The sequence below is a fragment of the Myotis brandtii genome, unplaced genomic scaffold (assembly GCF_000412655.1).
Source record: "Myotis brandtii unplaced genomic scaffold, ASM41265v1 scaffold324, whole genome shotgun sequence".
NCBI lineage: Eukaryota > Metazoa > Chordata > Mammalia > Chiroptera > Vespertilionidae > Myotis > Myotis brandtii.
This window is the reverse complement of record NW_005362439.1, coordinates 3,239,874-3,256,141: the sequence shown is the minus strand read 5'-3', so window position 1 is coordinate 3,256,141 and position 16,268 is coordinate 3,239,874. Positions and strand designations below refer to the sequence as shown.

At 50.0% G+C, this 16,268-nt stretch overlaps 1 protein-coding gene across 1 annotated transcript in view; it reads left to right on the top strand.

Annotated features, from left to right (window-relative positions):
• The first annotated feature begins 283 nt into the window (after positions 1 to 283).
• The window catches only part of LRP4 (low density lipoprotein receptor-related protein 4), a 39,212-nt gene continuing 23,227 nt past the window's right edge, over positions 284 to 16,268 (top strand). Inside the window, exons 1-20 of the mRNA XM_014543289.1 lie at positions 284 to 293; positions 486 to 662; positions 2,013 to 2,129; positions 2,421 to 2,534; positions 2,918 to 3,034; positions 3,369 to 3,497; positions 3,681 to 3,800; positions 4,655 to 4,780; positions 5,366 to 5,491; positions 5,683 to 5,817; positions 6,211 to 6,336; positions 6,677 to 6,907; positions 8,003 to 8,159; positions 9,057 to 9,274; positions 9,414 to 9,590; positions 9,970 to 10,092; positions 11,982 to 12,190; positions 12,364 to 12,445; positions 13,266 to 13,371; positions 14,702 to 14,903. Of these exons, the coding sequence (XP_014398775.1) occupies positions 284 to 293; positions 486 to 662; positions 2,013 to 2,129; positions 2,421 to 2,534; positions 2,918 to 3,034; positions 3,369 to 3,497; positions 3,681 to 3,800; positions 4,655 to 4,780; positions 5,366 to 5,491; positions 5,683 to 5,817; positions 6,211 to 6,336; positions 6,677 to 6,907; positions 8,003 to 8,159; positions 9,057 to 9,274; positions 9,414 to 9,590; positions 9,970 to 10,092; positions 11,982 to 12,190; positions 12,364 to 12,445; positions 13,266 to 13,371; positions 14,702 to 14,903 (2,802 nt within the window). The remainder of the gene's footprint in view (positions 294 to 485; positions 663 to 2,012; positions 2,130 to 2,420; positions 2,535 to 2,917; positions 3,035 to 3,368; positions 3,498 to 3,680; positions 3,801 to 4,654; positions 4,781 to 5,365; positions 5,492 to 5,682; positions 5,818 to 6,210; positions 6,337 to 6,676; positions 6,908 to 8,002; positions 8,160 to 9,056; positions 9,275 to 9,413; positions 9,591 to 9,969; positions 10,093 to 11,981; positions 12,191 to 12,363; positions 12,446 to 13,265; positions 13,372 to 14,701; positions 14,904 to 16,268) is intronic.

Sequence of the window (16,268 nt, the reverse complement as noted above, 5' to 3'; positions counted from 1 at the left end):
TGACTGGGGGACTCACAGCAGTTTCCGTGGATTCCTTATCCCACAAAGGGTCCAGCATTTTAATTCCACTCTTATTTCTTGCACTCCCGGGCTCACACCAAGGGCCTGGTGCTGCTCAGAGGAAAAAGCATCTATATCTCAACCTCGTTTGGAAGGAAAGGACATGGAGGTCACATCTGCATCACCCCTTCTATCCCCTGCTCCTCTATCCCAAAAGCACCAACTCTCCAGGTGACACCATTTGTCTCTGAGTCTTTGTGGGTGCCACGTGAGAAAGCCTGTCATGCAAGGGGGTACCTGGACTATTTGTGAGCCCAGAGTCAGAGGGTATCTTCTTGACCATTTGTGCCTGGAGGAGAGGAAGTCAACCTTCCGTGGTCTGCATCTCCCTTCAGTGTCACCATGTCCACCTGGGAGACAGCGGTCCTAGACTTGGCTCCTCTACCTTCTTCCCTGGAATGGGCTTTGGTTGGGTGAGAACTGAGCCTTCACTGCTTCCTTTTCTCTCTGCCCAGGCCTAGCCAGCAGCCCCGAGTGTGCCTGTGGTCGGAGCCACTTCACCTGTGCAGTGAGTGCCCTCGGCGAGTGTACCTGCATCCCCGCCCAATGGCAGTGCGATGGAGACAACGACTGCGGGGACCACAGCGATGAGGACGGATGCAGTAAGAATCTCCCCATTGGACGGTGGGAAGTGGTGGAAGAGGGACCTGGGGAGGGGAGCTAGGACAAGTCTGATGGCGTTCTCTGCGCATCAGCTGCGTCAGGCTCAGATCTTTGGATTCTTGTGAGGGAATAGATATGACAGATGGGTGGTTTCCCAACAATATATATGGCTCTAGGCCTTGTTTTCCCTAGTTTCCATAGATATACATCCAGTAAAACAAACTTTGAGCCAGGCCCGCATGACTCAGTGGTTGAGCATCCGCCTATGAACCAGGAGGCTACGGTTCGATTCCTAGTCAGGGCACATGCCCAGGTTGCAGGCTCGATCCCGTGTGCGGCATGCAGGAGGCAGCTGATCAATGATTCTCTCTCATCATTGATGTTTCTATCTCTCTCTCCCTCTCCCTTCCTCTCTGCAATCAATAAAAGTAGATTTTAAAAATAAACAAACAAACTTTGAAATAAGTATAGAGGAAAACACCCTTGGAACTACAGGTAGTCTCTTTAAATAGATCTCTCTGTATGTGAATAAGTGTATGTGTACTGCATGTTTGTGCATTTTTTATGTGCATGCGGTATACTAATGTAGATTATTCATTTCTCATTTAATATCCTGTATAATCACATCTTTTTCAATAACGTAAACTTTGTAAGAACTATATTCTCTTTAAGTCTCTCTTTTCCTCTAGTGTAATAACATGTGCACAACAGGCTAGAGGGCCCTGTCTTGGGTGTATAGAAATAGCACTGCTGAGTCAGTTGTCTGGGTTCAGGGGTGCAACCTGCGGCACGTATGTCTGAAGGTGGCTAATTAGCCTAATAAGAATGAAACTACAATCTGGACCTTATTACCACTAACCATTTCAGCTAATTGTGATGATGGTAAATGGCTCACTTTCATGTAGCACTTTCACACGAGCCCTCTGTGAGCGGAGTATAATTATCCCCATTGTGCAGTCGAAGAACCTACAGCTCAGAGGGAGGACTCGACTTGCTCAGTGTGATAAGTAATGAGTTCTAGAACTGGAAATTGAGCCCAGATGTGTCAGTCATCATTTAACAAGAGGAAAGAAAAAAAAATACACTTCTTTCTCTTGCGCGTGTTCTTCTTGCTGCTTTCTTAGTGGTTCTGAGTTCCTTGGGCTGTTCTGCCTCGTGAACCCCTCACCACCATGCCCTGCTAATACTCACACGTCTTTGCTACAGTTTCTGCTCAGCTTCTCCATCGGCTGGCTGGGGGCAGGCACAGGACTCTGGAGAAGGACTGTAACTCAGACAGCCCTGTTGAGTCTGCCTGAATAAGTATACCACACTGATTCCTTCTTCCATTCTTTTTCCCCGGGACGCAGTGCTGCCCACCTGCTCCCCTCTTGACTTTCACTGTGACAATGGCAAGTGCATCCGCCGCTCCTGGGTGTGCGACGGGGACAACGACTGCGAGGACGACTCGGACGAACAGGACTGTCGTGAGTGCTGGCCGGGCGGGCTCCGTCAGGCTCTGTTGGGCGGGGATTTTCAATCAGAAAGTGATGTCCCCAGGCCCATGTCAGCCTTTGGGTCTTCAGCTCTTGGTCCTGTTCCGTCACCTCCTCTAGTGGTCAGAGAAGGTCCTCTCCCCACCCCCCACGAGACAGCCACCTGCTCCTGATCCCCGGGGCATGTTGGAGCTGCCTGACTGCTCTGCTCCGCACGGCTATCTGTTGGGCTCCCAGGCACTGACCCCACTGCCTGCAGCGGCCTGACTGCTCTGCCCACAGCCCCCCGGGAGTGTGAGGAGGACGAGTTCCCCTGCCAGAACGGCTACTGCATCCGGAGCCTGTGGCACTGTGATGGTGACAATGACTGCGGGGACAACAGCGATGAGCAGTGTGGTGAGTGGTGATCTGTGAGGCAGACAAGTGGTGGTGGATGGCCTGGCCATGGGAGGAGAGCACAGCAATGACTCAAGTACTGCCCCAACCTTGAACTGCCCAGGTATCTGTGTGTCTGGAGTAGCTGGAGGAAGGCAAGGGGGAGGCCGCGAGGGGGCAGGGGGAGTGGCAGAGCATTCCAGACCCCCAGCATCACGGAGCAGGAGCCTGAGGCCCAGTCTGTTTAGGGCCTCAGCTTTCCCCAGAGAGTCTGCACTGAATCTGTGGTGTCTTGCCGGCTAAGTCAGACCTCCCCAGGGTCAGTGAGGGTGAGAGTCAGGGAGGAGGTTAAGAGGGTTGCTTGTAGGGCTCCCTCAGGATTGCTGTCCCATTGCATCCCCCAGACATGCGCAAGTGCTCTGACAAGGAATTCCGCTGCAGCGATGGAAGCTGTATTGCTGAGCACTGGTACTGTGACGGTGACACCGACTGCAAAGACGGCTCCGACGAGGAGAGCTGTCGTGAGTGGCCCCGGACCTCAAGCTGTTGGGCTGGGCTGGGCAGAGGGCTCTGTCACAGGGGCTGAGGGCCAGGCTGAGGGGTGCATGAGAAGTGGGCAAGGGGAGTGGGTTCTTAAGAAGCAGCTCCTCCTAGACTGAGCTTGGGTGGAAGCAGGTTCCCCAGAAGGGAAGGGAGGCCTCCTTTTGGTCCACCTGAATATGGGAGTCTACAAGGGCCATCTTCAATGGAGCCTGGTTACATCTCACTTGAGGAAGGCACTCTGCCTGCACATCCTGCCCCCTCTTCTGCCCAGACCTGAGTGTATGCCCCTCCCCACCCCTGCCTTCCTTCCAGCCTCGGCAGTGCCAGCACCCCCCTGCAACCTGGAAGAGTTCCAGTGTGCCTACGGCCGCTGCATCCTCGACATTTACCACTGTGATGGCGATGATGACTGCGGAGACTGGTCTGACGAGTCTGACTGCTGTGAGTGCTCTAGCCAGCTGGGTGGAGGAAGGGAGGAGGCCAGGCTGGGTTGGCAAGGCACAGGTGCCAGCTGGAGCAGGAGCACAAGGGGGGCAGAGACTGGGGGAGCCAGAATGCTAGGGCTGAGGCTTTCTGGTCTGCTACGGGACACGGTGCACAGACTGGCTTGATGTGTTTCCCCAGCCTCCCACCAGCCCTGCCGTTCTGGGGAGTTCATGTGTGACAGTGGCCTGTGCATCAATGCAGGCTGGCGCTGCGATGGCGACGCAGACTGCGATGACCAATCTGACGAGCGCAATTGCAGTGAGTGGGGGACAGCGCTGAAGGTCTGAGCTAGAAGCAGGGAGAGGGGTTGTGGAGCCAAAGAATCCACCACCAACAAAGCCTGAAGACAGATTAGACATAACCACCAAGTACAGTTGTGTAGGTTGTGCACTGCACAGAGGCGCCATGTCCAAACGGATGCCAGTCACATCATAGACCAGGGGTCCTCAAACTTTTTAAACAGGGGGCCAGTTCACTGTCCCTCAGACCGTTGGAGGGCTGGACTATAGTTTAAAAAAAAACTATGAACAAATGCCTATGCACACTGCACATATCTTATTTTGAAGTAAAAAAACAAAACGGGAACAAATACAATATTTGTATTTGCATGTGGCCCGCAGGCCGTAGTTTGAGGACCCCTGTCATAGACATATGTTCTGTACTTATATAGATTTATATATTCATCATGGCCGTTTTCCAGCAGATGGCAGTAAAGTGTCTTGAGACAATGGCACCGTTTTCTAATTCATACCAAGATGCCCCATAGGCCAGCTAGGACACTGGTGTCAAGAAGAGTGGCATGGCCCTAGCTGGTTGGGTTCAGTGGATAGAGCGGTGGCCTATGGACTGAAGGGTCCCTGGTTTGATTCCAGTCAAGGGCACATGCTGGGGTTGTGAGCTCAATCCCCAGTAGGGGGCGTGCAGGAGGCAGCTGATCAATGATTCTCTCTCATCATTGATGTTTCTCTCTCTCCCTCTCCCTTCCTCTCTGAAATCAATAAAAATATATATATATTTTAAAGGAATAGTGGCATAAAGAACAATTTTGGGTGGCAGGGTGGTGTGTCGGGCTGAAATAGGGCCAGCCTTTCACTGGGCCTTTGCTTTGCCAGCCACCTCCATGTGTACAGCCGAGCAGTTCCGCTGTCGGTCAGGCCGCTGCGTCCGCCTGTCCTGGCGCTGTGATGGGGAGGATGACTGTGCAGACAACAGTGATGAAGAGAACTGTGAGAACACAGGTAGAGTCCCCCAGGGGCACCCCAGACTCCTTAGCCTATAGTTGGGGTGAAGGACAGGCAGAAAGAGGGTGTTATAGCTGCTATTCCAATTGGGCCAAGGTGCTGCTTTAGTCAATCTTGCTCACGGCCGGGATTTTTCCTGCCTTTCTCAGTTACCAGTGTCAAATCCAGGTGCATTTCTTGACCTGTGGCCTTATGGCCTGTCACACAATATCAGGGCTATGAGTTTCAATCGCCTCTCAGCCAGAGCCTGATGCTCTGGCCTAGTGAGCAAGGACTGCTTTCTGTGGCTGAGAGTCCCACCCCCACTCCCCTAGCCACACCAGGTGCCGGCCACACAGATACACTCTCATTCTGTCCCACATCCTCACCATCCCCCGGGGTGTCCTGAGGAGAAAACGAATGCAGACATTTAGCCAGCCCTGTCTGAGCTGTTTCCTGCCTGGGACCCCGACCCTCCCACCTTGAGTCTCATCTGTCTCCAGCTCGCCTTAGAAAATGACAGGCTCCCATCCTTTTGTTGACCCAAGCCCTGCCCTGCTGTGACCTGACCCTCCCTCGGGCCTTCCCTCCCTTCTTCTCTAGGAAGCCCCCAGTGTGCCTCGGACCAGTTCCTGTGTTGGAACGGGCGCTGCATTGGCCAGAGGAAGCTGTGTAACGGGGTCAATGACTGTGGTGACAACAGCGACGAAAGCCCACAGCAGAATTGCCGTGAGTGTCCCCAGTGGGCGGGCCTGGCCCATGGTTTGTGGCTGAACCCCACCCATGCAGTTCAAAGAGAATCCTCCCTCAGGACTCCAGCAGCCTCGGGAGCTGTTCTTCGTGGTCCAGGTGGAATGCCAAGTTGGCTCTCTGGGGGAGGATTCTGGGCTCAACTCCCATCTCTGGCTTGGCTGGCACAGGGCCCCGGACGGGTGAGGAGAACTGCAATGTGAACAACGGTGGCTGCTCCCAGAAGTGCCAGATGGTGCGGGGGGCAGTGCAGTGTACCTGCCACACAGGCTACCGGCTCACAGAGGACGGGCACATGTGCCAGGGTGAGCTGAGACTGGTTTGGAGCAGGGCCAGGATGCTGGGCAGGGGTGGCAGACAGGCAGCTGTGTTTCCATGGGTCAGACATTTGACGGACGTGACCTCATTTCATCATAACAATAACCGTAAGAGGTAGGGATTGTCCCTTCCATTTCACACATGGGGAACCTGAAGCTCAGAGAGGGTAAGTAACTTACTGAAGGTCACAGAGCTGGTGAGTAGTTGGGATTCCAGCCCAGGTCTGCATGACTTTGAAGCCCTTAACCACTTGTTATCTAGCCTTCCCACTAGGTCTAGAAAATAGATGGGCATGTGGGCAGGGAAGCTACTAGTCAGCCAGGGAGTCGGGGTGTGAGGATGGCAGAAAAAAGAGCTCCTGGCCTGCCCGCTCCCCACAGATGTGAACGAATGTGCCGAGGAAGGGTATTGCAGCCAGGGCTGCACCAACAGCGAAGGGGCTTTCCAGTGCTGGTGCGAGGCCGGCTACGAACTCCGGCCTGACCGGCGCAGCTGCAAGGCTCTGGGTAAGGGGTGTTGGCATTTGGCTGGGTGGGTAGAAGTCTGAGTGTGGAGACAGCCAGGTGCTCCAGTGCTCAGCAATTTGCTGAGAGCTAGAAATATTTCCAACTCAGGAAAATGGAGCTGTGAGGTGCATTTGGGGCCCTCCAAAAAGCCTTGCTGGGTGGGATCCGGTGGGCTGGGCTGGGGGAGTATAAAGGCTCCCCCATTTTTAGCACTGATGCCGGCAGCTTGGGACATGCCCTAATGGACCAGGGGTGCCATCTGTCAGCCCAGAAGCTGGGGTGCATGCTGAGGGTGCAGCTCTGGAGCCCAGTGGGGGCCCATTTCTATGCCATGTCCCAGGGCCGGAGCCTGTGCTACTGTTCGCCAATCGCATCGACATCCGGCAGGTGCTGCCGCACCGCTCCGAGTACACACTGCTGCTCAACAACCTGGAGAATGCCATCGCCCTTGACTTCCATCACCGGCACGAGCTTGTCTTCTGGTCAGATGTCACCCTGGACCGGATCCTGCGGGCCAACCTCAATGGTAGCAACGTGGAGGAGGTTGTATCTACGGGGCTCGAGAGCCCAGGTAGGGAACCAGGCTCTGTGGGGTGGGCCACACCATGTGGGAAGTAGGCATGGAAGGATCAGGCTAGAGATTTGCAAACCTTGGGCAGCAGAACATCTTTTCTTCCAGTGAAATTTTGTATGGAACTAATATTGATAACATTTGTTACTATACTTTAATGTTATAGGTTCAGATTTCTGTCATTGCTTGTTATTGAGCTAAATGAGTTAGAATAATGAGACCAGTGTGATGAATGCAATCATTTGAAATCAGAGCTTTATGGATGACAGTTAAATTTCTATATCAGCTTTGCATCCAGCTTAATTCTGAAATTTGTTTTGATTGCTTGGTATTAAGAGTATTCTGATTGCCTGGCTGGCATGGCTCAGTGGTTGAGCATCAACCTATGAACCAGGAGGTCACAGTTCGATTCCCAGTCAAGGCAAATGCCCAGGTTGCTGGTTTAATTCCCAGTGGGGGGTGTGCTGGAAGTAACCGATCAATGATTCTCTCTCATTATTGATATTTCTATTTCTCTCTCTCTCCCTCTCCCTTCCTCTCACCTAAAAAAAAAAGAGAGAGAGAGAGAGAGAGAGAGAGAGAGAGAGAGAGAGAGAGAATTCTGATTGAACCAGATAAATATATCCAAATGTCTACAGATGAAAAAAAATCACAGCTCACTTGGCAGTTTCGGGCCACTGTACTAGCAGGTGAAGTGGGTTGGAATTCAGTATCGAGCACAGTTGACTCAAATGGTGGAACTTCTGAACTGCCTAAGCTACGATTTGCAAATCGCTGAGCCAGTGCAGTGTAGGACCCTTGGGTGGTTCAGGAAGCCAGAATTCAGGAAGTGGACCAGGGTTGGCCGAGAGGAGGAAATGCCTGACCTGGAACAGTTGCTTGACTTTCCTGTGTCTCACTTTCTTCATCTTCATGGGGTGACAGTAGCCAGCTCACAGACTTGCTGTGCTGACTAAATGTATGTAAATGTATGTAAAATGGTTAATACACTGCCGGGCCCAAGAAACTGCTTCGTGCCAGAGTTTACTCTTGTTGCTCTGGCACAGATAACCCGGGCTGGATCCCTAACAATTTCCCGCTGCCTCTTTCTACCAGGAGGCCTGGCTGTGGATTGGGTCCACGACAAACTCTACTGGACCGACTCAGGGACATCAAGGATAGAGGTGGCCAACCTGGACGGGGCCCACCGGAAGGTGCTGCTCTGGCAGAACCTTGAGAAGCCTCGGGCCATTGCCTTGCACCCCATGGAGGGGTGAGTGAGTTGTGTCTCAAGTTCCTAAATCCCTCTTGCAACCTCTAGGGGACAGTTCCCAGGCCATGTGGGCCAGACTTTATTGGGTGTTAGGAGCATGGGCTCTGCACCCAGGCACACGTGGGTTTGAGTCCTGGCTCTGCAGTAGCTGGCTGTATGGCCTTCGGGTAGTTAGTTTATCTCTCTCGGCCTCCATTTACTCATGTCTACATTGGTGATAAGAAGCATACCTACCTCCTAGCTGGGTGGAGATTACATGAGATGATGAATTTTAAATGGCATCACACATTAATTAAGTCGTAGGTGTTTACTCTTTTATTATTAGCTCATAAGGTTCAGCTAATTAATAATAACTTTGTTATTAGAAGAAAAGTCTTCTGAAATGGAAGTTGTTAGCCTCTGGCTTTTGAAAATTCAAGTGAGGGGAGTGTCTTCTAAGATCCTGCGGTTGTAGGTTAGCTATTTTAGAAAGTGTGTGTGTGTGTGTGCGTGTGTGTATGTGTATGTGTGTGTGTGTGTGTGTGTGTGTGTGTGTAAAATACAAAAGACAGTGTAGAGTGTGACAGAGAAGTCCCTGTTCTAATGTTACCTTAGATGGTCAATTCCATGAGGGTTAGAATTTTTTGTCTGTTGTTCACTGCTGCACTCCCAGTGCCTAAGATAGTGCCCTCCCCATAGCAGACATTGCAAACAAAAATTTGCTTAATGACTAAAGGCCCTGTCTAGAGACATTTAAATTAAAACAGTTAAAAAACACTCTCCTGACCAAACAAAATGTATCTCCTGCCAGTTGAGGCCCCTGGTGTTTACTGGATAAAAACCCCTTGCCTATTACTCTCCCAGTTACCTACTCAGCCTCTACTGCCTGTTTCTCAGTGGCCCTTTCTCTCTTCCCAGTACCATTTACTGGACAGATTGGGGTAACACCCCCCGCATCGAAGCCTCTAGCATGGATGGGTCTGGACGCCGCATCATCGCCGATACCCATCTCTTCTGGCCCAATGGCCTCACCATTGACTATGCCGGGCATCGTATGTACTGGGTGGATGCTAAGCACCACGTCATCGAGAGGGCCAATCTGGATGGGAGTCACCGCAAGGCTGTCATTAGCCAAGGTGAGGTCCTTCCTCCCTCTCCTTCGTCTCTCATCCTCCTTTCCCCATCCTGGCTGCCTGGCGCCTTGGCAGAGGGTGAGATTGGTGCAGGGGCCACGCAGGCCATGTATGGACTGAGGTTCTCCTGGACTTTCCCCAGGCCTCCCGCACCCCTTTGCCATCACAGTGTTTGAAGACAGCCTGTACTGGACGGACTGGCACACCAAGAGCATCAATAGTGCGAACAAATTTACTGGCAAGAACCAGGAGATCATTCGCAACAAACTCCACTTCCCCATGGACATCCACACCTTACACCCCCAGCGCCAGCCTGCAGGTAAAAAACTGCCCACCTGGTGAGCCTCTGGTGCCTCTGAGAACCTTCCCTGCACCTGTCACAGTTGCCATTGTTTCTGGCCAGGGAATTTGAGGTTGGCACTGACGTGGGCTAATTCCTCCCTCTGCTGGACATTTAGGGTGGTACAACACCAAGATTCATGAAAGACTCATTCAGTTTCCCTGTCCCTATCTAATTCATGCAAACATTTATAGAGCGTCTCCTGTGTGTCAGGGGTCCACAGCTCACCGCTGAGGCCAATATAAAAAATAGTAAGATATAGTTCCTCCCTCCAGGGAGCACACACCATAGCCAAACCCCTAGCCTTGGGCCCACCTTTAGTCTTACCTGACCCTCTTATTCTGGGCTCTTTGAGCAGGGAAAAACCGCTGTGGGGACAACAATGGAGGCTGCACCCACCTGTGTCTACCCAGTGGCCAGAACTACACCTGTGCCTGCCCCACTGGCTTCCGCAAGATCAGCAGCCATGCCTGTGCCCAGAGTAAGTGGGTCTGGGGCACCTGCCTCAATGGATGTGCCGTGTGAGGGGGGTGGAAGGAACAGGGATATGAGTTTAAAGGATTGCCTGTTATGGGGAGGAGCCAGGCTCCTCATGTAGCCCTGGAGAGGAAGAACGTAAGAGGCCAAGGGCTCCTGGGTCAAAGCTGAGGGCTGAGGGCCCAGTAGTAGTTGCTAAAGTTTCAGTGACACCACCCAGTCAAGGATGAATACCTGCAACCAGGCTTCTGTATCATTTCACCAGGTAGGATACTTTTTCTATAGGCAGCAAGAGGGTTCCAGGCCCTTCTAGAAAGCAGGGGAATGGTTTCCTATCTCTTGACCTTTAGCCTCACCCTGTAAAGAGTTTTTTTCAGCCCCTAAACCAGAGAGCCGAGATTAGGACTCTGATGATGCCCGGTATACACAGGCCCTGGGCAAACATGTGCCTAACAGAGAAAGACAATGGGACTCGCTGGTCACTCCCTGAACTGCTACTTTGTCTTCCTTTAAGCTCTTGCAGGGGCCTTGCCTTGAGAGGGTGGACCTGTCTAGCTCAGAGCCACAGGTGACTTTTCCTAAGAATAGTCCAGAGAGGAGTGATGCAGGCATGTGGCACCACCAGCAAGGGGCCTGGGGGAATTCCACACACACCAGCAGCTTCCCTTACTTACCGCCATGTACCCACTGACCCTCTTATCTCTGGCTAAAATCAAATTGCTCGTGGGATCTGGGTCCTCTCAGGGATGAGGGAAACTATTCAGAGGAACAGGGACGATACTTACTCAGCACACACTGATAGAGAGCCTAGTCTCCCTACATACTGTTGTGCCCAGCTCTTCCCATACTGCCTTAGTGAAGTGCAAGAGGTTTCCCTAGGACTTTGCCTTAGGGATTTCCCAGATCTTAAAGGAAGACAGTAAAGTTAAGCAGGGAGTGCCTTTCTGGGAGTGCAATGTATTCTGGGAAACATTCGGACAGTACAGAATAGAGGCTGGTGGTAGAGCCTAGTCTCCCTACATACTGTTGTGCCCAGCTCTTCCCATACTGCCTTAGTGAAGTGCAAGAGGTTTCCCTAGGACTTTGCCTTAGGGATTTCCCAGATCTTAAAGGAAGACAGTAAAGTTAAGCAGGGAGTGCCTTTCTGGGAGTGCAATGTATTCTGGGAAACATTCGGACAGTACAGAATAGAGTCAGGGGGTGGGGAGAAGACCAAGATGGGGAGAAGCCGTGTAAGGGAGTGGCCAGGGCTGCTGCTCTGGAGTCAGACCTGAATTAAGTCCCAGCTCTGGTGCTTTGTGGCCAGGGGATCCTGCACAGGTTACTTGACCTCTCCCAGCCTCAGCGTTACTCTCTAGAAAATGAGAATAAGAATAGCACAGACCACAAAGAGATGCTATAAGGGTAGAGGAGACAAGGCAAGAAAAGCACCAAGCTCAATGCCTGGCGTGGAGTAAGTGAACAGTCACTATTGACTCGAGTGAAGAGAAGAGCAAGAGGAAGAGATCTAGATGATGGAGTACATCAGCCAAAACCCTGAGCAGACATAGAAATCGTAGGGGTAGGGGTGAGAGTCAGCGGCCATGTAGCCAATGCACTGAAGGAGATGGAGCAAAGAGGTGAGAAAAGTTGAGATGAAGCTGACAGACACTTAAACAGGATGCACTGCTACGCCCTGGGGAGAGTCTATTTCCATGTGATCCTAAAGTCTGATTCTGCCAGCATGGGCTGCCCAGTGCTCAAAGGGGGCCTGAGGTGTGACGCGTAGGGGACAAAGGGCACCAGGTCCCAGGAGGTGTGACTGAACCAGATGTCACACAGGTGAGCGTCTATGTCTGTCACTGTTATTGGATTTAGAGCATTAAAAGAAGACCCCTTTCGGCCTTTGATCAGGTCTTGACAAGTTCCTGCTTTTTGCCCGAAGGATGGACATCCGTCGGATCAGCTTCGACACAGAGGACCTGTCCGACGATGTCATCCCACTGGCTGACGTGCGCAGTGCTGTGGCCCTTGACTGGGACTCCCGGGATGACCACGTGTACTGGACAGATGTCAGCACTGACACCATCAGCAGGGCCAAGTGGGATGGAACAGGACAGGAGGTAGGGCCCAGTGTGGGCCCAGGCCCTCGGGCAGGGCAGAGATTAAGGGGTAGAATCCTCCCTCTCCTGGGTAAGGGCTTCCCATACTTTCCCCAGTCTGAGAATTGGTGACGTTTAGGCCCCAGAGCTGGGATGCAAGTCAAGTTGGTGATATAGCTTTGCTTCCTGCCCAGGTGGTAGTGGATACCAGTTTGGAGAGTCCAGCAGGCCTGGCCATTGATTGGGTTACCAACAAGCTGTACTGGACAGATGCAGGTATGTACTGGGTAGCCATGGCCTGGCTCTCTGGGACTCCTCTTACTTAAAATCCTGCCCTCAGGTAGAGGGAGCCCAGTGCCCCTCCTGGACCACTTCTGTCTTGACCTGAAGTCCTTGGAAGGTCAGGAGTGGTTGGGCTGCTGCAGAGCTAAAGCTAGAAGCTCACATTGAGGGTTTGGCATTTGCCAATCAAATGGCAGCTACTTCTGCTAGGTAACTGATGCCTGAGAATGTTTTGAAGCATTTCAGATAAGGCAACTGTGCCCTTTGATTTCTCCCTGACGCTCTATCCACTGAGCCAAACCGGCTACGGCCTCCCATCACTATCTTGGTAAAACGGGGATTTTCCATTATCCAGGTGAGTTTGGGAGGCCAGGGGAGTGCCTTAACCAGAGCCACTCAACGTGTGGTCCCTGGCCCCGCAGCAACAGCATTACCTGGGAACTTGCTAGAAATGCAAATTCTCAGGCCCTACCCCAGACCTGCTGAGTCAGAATCTTTGGGGGTTGGTTCAGGCACTTGTATTTCAACAAGCTTCCCTGATTCTTATGCACACTAGAGTTTGAGGAGCACCGCCTTAAATTATAGGACAGAGTGGGTTGCTTGTGTTGAGGAAGCATTGCTCTTCAAAGAAATGGAACCAGTCATTTCCTTGAACTTCTTCTCGAAATTCAATTCACTGACTATCCATTGTACATCTACCACAAAGTATTTCTTGAGCGTCTACTACATGCCAGGCTCCATGCTTGGGCATGGAAGGTAAGAGGGTGAACGACCAAGACTAGAGTTAATATCTTTGCCCCCTACTTCTTGGTAGGGACAGACCGGATTGAAGTGGCCAACACAGACGGCAGCATGAGGACAGTACTCATCTGGGAGAACCTTGATCGTCCCCGAGACATTGTGGTGGAACCTATGGGCGGGTGAGCACCTGCTCCTTTGGAGTGAGCCCCACCCACTTTCCAGACCTGAGTCCTAGAGGGGAGTCTGAAAGGAAGCATAGGCCAGTTCTATGGGAACATCAGGAAGCAAGGGCAGCTGTAGAAACCACAGAGCGTAGTGACAACTCTGTCTCCTCAGTGGACAAGGAAACCTTTAAATCATTACATCTTTTTTTTTTTTTGTCTGCTTATAAAAGTAACTCATTGTTAAAAAAAAAATAGATAAATAAATCCGTGGAAAGTAAAGATTCCCTATAACCTCACTCTCCAGCAGTAACCATTGTGAACAGCCAAGGGCGTTCTTCCCAGGCTTTCTTCTACATGTATATATACATTTGGTGGTGGTTTTATAACAACGTCTTACTGCTTTGTAACTTGGTGTTTTCATATGACATATATATCTTGGATATCTTTCCATTTGCTTATGTATATTATATAGATCTTTCCATGTGATGATATAGATCTATATATTGTTCTTCTTAATGGTTGTATAGAATTCTATTAAATTTATCCCACTTTCCAGACCTGAGTCCTAGAGGGGAGTCTGAAAGGAAGCATAGGCCAGTTCTATGGGAACATCAGGAAGCAAGGGCAGCTGTAGAAACCACAGAGCGTAGTGACAACTCTGTCTCCTCAGTGGACAAGGAAACCTTTAAATCATTACATCTTTTTTTTTTTTTTGTCTGCTTATAAAAGTAACTCATTGTTAAAAAAAAAAAAGATAAATAAGTCCGTGGAAAGTAAAGATTCCCTATAACCTCACTCTCCAGCAGTAACCATTGTGAACAGCCGAGGGCGTTTTTCCCAGGCTTTCTTCTACGTGTACATATACATTTGGTGGTGGTGGTGGTGGTTTTGTAACTTGGTGTTTTCACATGGCTATATATCTTGGATATCTTTCCATTTGCTTATGTATATTATATAGATCTTTCCATGTGATGATATAGATCTATATATTGTTCTTCTTAATGGTTGTATAGAATTCTGTTAAATTTATGTACTATAATTATCTAACTCATCCAGTTGAGGAAACATTTCTTATCCCCCATCCTCATTTCCCCTCTTTCTTTATTCCAAAATAGGCCTTACTTGCTGAGCACTCCTTGTGCCATGGGCTCTGCCTTTATTAAGACTCTGTGATAGTGATAGAAGATATAAAATCTTCAGACAGCTCTGAGCCCGGGGCAGGGCTGGAGACTGAGACAGGAGGCTGAGAAGCTATTGCAGACAGGAACCCTAAAACCGTAGGTGCTCTGAATCCCCACTGGGTGTTAACTGGAAGGCTTATGAGACCTCCCTTGTCTGTGCCCAGGTACATGTATTGGACTGACTGGGGCGCAAGCCCCAAGATTGAACGAGCTGGCATGGATGCCTCGGGCCGCCAGGTCATCATCTCTTCCAATCTGACCTGGCCTAATGGACTAGCCATTGACTATGGATCCCAGCGGCTGTACTGGGCTGATGCCGGCATGAAGACGATTGAATTTGCTGGACTGGATGGCAGCAAGAGGAAGGTAAGGGTGGCACTAAGGCATCCTCCCACAGCCCTGACAGCCTTTAGGGCATCACTCCTGGCTGGCAGCTGATGGGAGCTAGGGGGACCTCAAGGGGACCCAGTATGGGATGTATGATATTTCTCTGAGGCTGTGGCTGCCCTTCAGAGCCCAGGGGGCCCTTCTGTGCTTGCTGATAAAAGGAATCTAGGTATTCGTGTAGATCGTGGGCTGGGGATATAAGTGATTTCCTAAGAAACATAACAACAAACACTAATTAAATACCAGTTGCACCATGATCTCTTTCTATTTGTTTTTGTTAGTATTTATTTTGGTATGTCAAACTTACAGAAAGGTTGCAAGAACAGTCGAAAGGACCAATAACTAACATTTTGCCACATTGTTGTATTATTCTCAGTCTCTATTTCTATCTCTAACACATACACACACATTATTACTTTTCTGAGCAATCAGAAATTAAACTGGAGACATCCTGTCCTTGACCCCAAAATATTTCAGTGCACATTTCTTAAGAACAGAGACATTGCCTTGCATAATTACAGTACAAAGGTCAAAATCAGGAAATTTAACATTCATACAATGGCACTATCTAATCACAGTCAATATTGAATTTCACTGCCAATTGCCCCAATGATGTCCTAGGACCAATAACTAACATTTTGCCACATTGTTGTATTATTCTCAGTCTCTATTTCTATCTCTAACACATACACACACATTATTACTTTTCTGAGCAATCAGAAATTAAACTGGAGACATCCTGTCCTTGACCCCAAAATATTTCAGTGCACATTTCTTAAGAACATAATCACAGTACAAAGGTCAAAATCAGGAAATTTAACATTCATACAATGGTACTATCTAATCACAGTCGATATTGAATTTCACCGCCATTTGCCCCAATGATGTCCTTTATAGCTTTTCTTTTTCCTTTTTCTTTTTTAGTCCAGGATACAATCCCGATCACAATTGTGTTTAATATCACATCTCTTCAGTCCCTAATCTGGAATACTTTCTCAACCTTTTTCTGTCTTTTTTTTCCTTAATATATTTTTATTGATTTCAGGGAGGAAGAGAGAGAGAGAGAGAGAGAGAGAGAGAGAGAGAGAGACATCAATGATGAGAGAGAATCATTGATGGGCTGCCTCCTGCACGCCCCACACTGGGGATCTATCCCGCAACCCGGCATGTGCCCTGACCCGGAATTGTACCGTGACCTCCTGGTTCATAGGTCGACTCCGATCACAATTGTGTTTAATATCACATCTCTTCAGTCCCTAATCTGGAATACTTTCTCAACCTTTTTCTGTCTTTTTTTTCCTTAATATATTTTTATTGATTTCAGGGAGGAAGAGAGAGAGAGAG